At 50.4% G+C, this 4,275-nt stretch overlaps 1 protein-coding gene across 1 annotated transcript; it reads right to left on the bottom strand.

Moving 5' to 3' along the window:
- Positions 1-1,073: 1,073 nt before the first annotated feature.
- On the bottom strand, positions 1,074-4,193 carry LOC119288360 (sucrose:sucrose 1-fructosyltransferase-like). Its single transcript, XM_037567996.1, has 4 exons — positions 3,630-4,193; positions 3,394-3,402; positions 2,335-3,179; positions 1,074-1,925 (listed from the first exon to the last, which is right to left on the bottom strand). Exons 1-4 carry the CDS (start codon positions 4,093-4,095, stop codon positions 1,242-1,244), a joined length of 2,004 nt encoding a protein of 667 aa, XP_037423893.1. The 5' UTR covers positions 4,096-4,193; the 3' UTR covers positions 1,074-1,241.
- Positions 4,194-4,275: the final 82 nt, after the last annotated feature.

Below are 4,275 nucleotides of genomic sequence, written 5' to 3'. Positions count from 1 at the left end.
ATTCGACCTTACAAATTAAGCAAGAAGATACGTGCATAGCATAGAGCCAAATATCATTTCCTCGTGATGATGTCACGCGCTGACTTGAGACAAAGGGTCATCGTATCCAAGGGTATTTCTGGACCTTTCCTCTTGAGACCCTCATAGATCTTCGCAGCCTCACCATCGATATTATTGTAGTCAATAGGAAGCGATTCCAGGAAAGCCTGGACCTCCGCGTTGCTCTGGATAGGTGTTGGCTTGAAAAGACCCTGCAATAACACACGCAAAATCGGAAGTTGTCAAGTTTCAAGGATGTGGTGGAATCTGTAGCATCGACTGTGCCATGGACGCCTAGTAGATCCCGGAACAAAGCTAGACGCCGCTTTAGGGAGAGGGCGAGAACAAAGGGAAATTGCTCTACACCTAAGCGATAGCCAAGCCTCCTCACCACCTGCACCACCTGCACCGCCATTGTCCTCGTCGACGCGATTCGCTTCCTCCCCTTCGATCGGTTGTTGGCTTGTTGCCTTGTTGGGATCGCTTTGCCTAGCGTTGTACGCGTTTTTTTTAGGGTAAAGCAAACGCTTTATTGATTGAAAACCACAGTTTGTGGGATACAAGAAGGAAAGGGAAAATCTAGCAAGTTTATGAGCTTCTACATTAACTGATCGACTTTCAAAAATAAAGTTGCAAATAAAATTTTGTTCTCTATACTATACTTTCGGCCTTACGGGACGAGATGGACGCCTCTCTCCTCTCCAGCCCACTACCAACCCAATAGAGCACCCAGCAAACTATTTTTTTTCGTTTTAAAAAATGATACTAGTATTTTATTTCATGATGGACAGTGAAAATAATTAAATCTGCTGCATAAAGGTGCAGACCAGCTGCGGACCTGAGAACTGTAGTTCGCCGGGGCGAACATTTAAGCTCCAAAAAAATTACGTACAAATGCTAGTCTACTCAATCAAAACTCATAAACTGCCGAAAACATGAAAAATCATAAAAAGGACATAGAAGCTGAGAAGTATTCTATTCCTTTTTTTTTCATTTTTTAACTCTGTCTTCGGGTCGAGATGATGTACAAAATATATTCACAAAAGTCTTTTATTTCATGACGGGCAGGACGAAATCTGCTGCATAAAGGTGTAGACAGTAACACTGCGAAAAGTTTCATGTAAATCTGTATAATACTGATTAACTAGATCCATCTTAAAGAACAAAAACATGTTTGACATTAACAAAAAAACAAATTTATCTCATGCATCATGGTATGGTTGTATTGGTGCTGAGGCCATCTCGTGCACCACGAGCTTCTCGACGGTAACGGCGGACCCGGTGGCGTTGTTGAAAACGCACACCCTACCAGCCGCATGGATGGCCTTCATAGGGTACACGCGCGACGTCACCGTCATCCTCCCACCCATTACAAAGCTCTCCACAATCGAATGATCCACGAGCACCCTTGCGGATAAAGCCTCTCCATGGAGCACGGGCACGATGCTTCCCACCACGCGCTTCAGCAGTTCCTTGGCTCGCGATGACCCGGACTCATCATGGCAGAACTGGGTCCGGAGGCCCCCGTCAAGACCCTTGTAAACGTAAAAGTACACTGCCAGTTGTTCGCTGCCGCTGTTGGTGGCATGGATGAGAAGGCCAAAGGGGCCGAGCGCGCCGCGTTTGGTGGCACCACCACTTGTACTGCAGTTGTAGCTGACATCGGCCTCGTTGAGGGCGGCAATGGCGGAAGCGTTGAGGCGAAAGGATGCCTCAATATCGAGTTGAGCAACTTGGCGGAGAGGGAGGGTTATGACAGAGCTAGACTCGACGGTTATGCCGCTAAAGTTGGTGGCGTTGTAGCGGAGGGTGTCGATCTCCTCCACCGGCCATTGAAGGATGTTCGTCCGGGTTTTCTCGTCTAGCACTACTTTCCTTGCAATCCCCTGCAGGCTCATCATACACCATACATTAGTTAGCTCGGTAATTCAAGCAAGATAAGTCCTACAACCATGAATACGCATTGACATCAAGAACTAAAAAATGACCATATGCTTCTTGCCTAAGTAATAAAGCCAGTAAGGCACGACGTGCGTTGTTGTAGACATGAAGGGAGGAAAACGTCCTTATTTGGTGTGTTTAGCAAAGCACCGAAAAAATTAAGCTATTGGAAGATGTAAAGGACATTTGGTCGACATGTGCTGATCGATTGAATGATACATGCATACATTGATATAATCAATCCCCAAGAGGCGATGCGCGATATATCTATCGTGCATGCATAACGAACAAATGGAACAATTGATAGATGGTAAACACAATGTAAAACAGTAGTTTCGATGATCAATAGCATACCTGGAGGCTTGCCCATCCCTTGGCTATGTCGGTGTTGGGTGAGTCGGTCTCGCCGACAAACCCCCAGCTCACACGCCGCTGCTTGACCGGATCATAGAAGGATGTAGAGGCATAAAACTTACCCCAATCGACCCTCATGCCGATCCCCACATCAGCTTCCGGGTCCATTGGCGTCCACCTGTTGGCCTCTGCATGAAACCTCCCCAGTGCATAGTAGTCATGCCATTCATCGTTCACACTCGCCTTCATCACGTATATCACCTCCTCTGGTGAGTTGCTGCCACCGCTAACGGGGTAGAGGTCAATGCACTCCCACATGCCGGTGCCCTCGACACGGTGAACCGGGTCCGGGATGAGCTCGTACTTGATGAAGTCTTTCGTCTTGTACATAAGGGCAATACCGGCATGACCATGGTCATCCTTGGACCCTATGATGGTGCGCCATGTGTTGTCGGACTTATCAAACCATGCGGCCATGGGGTCGCGGAAGTCCCTGTCGCCAATGCCGGGGGGCGGGAAGATGACGGGGTTGGCCGGGTGCTTGGTCCAGGTACGGAGGAGGGGGTCCGTAGGGTCTGCGGGGAGGGCGAGGCATTGTACCTGCATGAAGGTGTCGCTGTTGCCCGTGTAGAGCAGGATGACCGTGCCATTGGGGAGCATGGTGGCGGACCCCGTCAAGACGCCGTTGATGTCATACCATTGGTCGGGCACCATGGCGACGGGGAGATGGCGCCAGTGGACGAGGTCCGGCGACACGGCGTGGCCCCAGGCGATCTTGTTCCACACAACGCCCTTGGGATTGTACTGGTAGAAGAAGTGGTACTGTCCACGGTAATACATCGGAGCTGCACATTATACGTGTTCCACGTGAGCAACATGTGCATGCATACATACTTCTTCCGTCCGGAAATACTTGTCCTCAAAATGGTTGTATCTAGACTTACTTTAGTTATAGATACATCCATTTTATTCATTGGGATCCGGACAAGTATTTCGGACGGAGCGAGTACAAACATACAGCTGGTACGGTACACCAGCAAGTGATGAAGTGGTACTAACCATTGGGATCTGCATGCAATGCATGTCGTGGAGTACGTAGCCACGTCAGTTAGCAAAAAGGAAAAGACAGTCAGTTTGTGTTTTTCCCAGCAAGCAAGCAAACAAACAAAAACACAGCGGAAGTGTGAAAGATATATAGATCAAACCATGAAATGCAAACATGAAGGCAAAAACTAAATCTGGATCTGAAAATTCAGTCACTACTCACTACTGGAATGAACTAATCGATTGCATACCGTTCATGAAGTTCCCGTCCGGCTGGAAATGGTAACCAGTGCGCTGCCACTGCAGCATCTCGCTGCTCCACGGGGACCCGTCGGCATCAGCGCCGGCGGCTGCCTTGATCTCCTGCTCGGCTTGGGCCTCCCCGGGAGTCTTCTTGGACAGAACGGCCGCTTTCTCGTCGGTGGCTGCCCGGAGACGGGCTACCGGGTCAGCCACGTCGTCGCCCACGTTGAGGAGCGCATGGGTGACGACGAGCACCACCACGGCCACGGCGCCCAGCACGGCGGCGCACTCGCGCCACCTGGTGCCGCCGCCGCCGCCACCCCGCTGGTGCTGCTGCGGCGCGTGCCCAGAGATCACCGGCGGCGTGTCGGGGACAGCGCTGGCGCCGCGTGACTTCATCGCCGCGGCCAACGCTCCGGAACTGGAAAGGGAGTCTCTTGATCGGCTTATCTTGCGGTCCCGCGGAGGAGCCATGTATGTATGTAGAGCCGCGCGGTGGGGACCGCCGTATCACGTGTTCCTTCTGTTCTCAGGAGGAACGGTACTACTACTTCCACCCAAGTGGACCTTGGTGAGGTATGTTAGGCAGGACCGAATTGCAATCCTTTTGTAAGATATATTTTTGATTTTGGGTTGTGACCCTACTTCAAAAAA

Source organism: Triticum dicoccoides, chromosome 4A, assembly GCF_002162155.2.
Source record: "Triticum dicoccoides isolate Atlit2015 ecotype Zavitan chromosome 4A, WEW_v2.0, whole genome shotgun sequence".
Taxonomy (NCBI): domain Eukaryota; kingdom Viridiplantae; phylum Streptophyta; class Magnoliopsida; order Poales; family Poaceae; genus Triticum; species Triticum dicoccoides.
The sequence above is the reverse complement of the archived record's forward strand: the minus strand, read 5'-3'. Positions and strand labels throughout refer to the sequence as shown.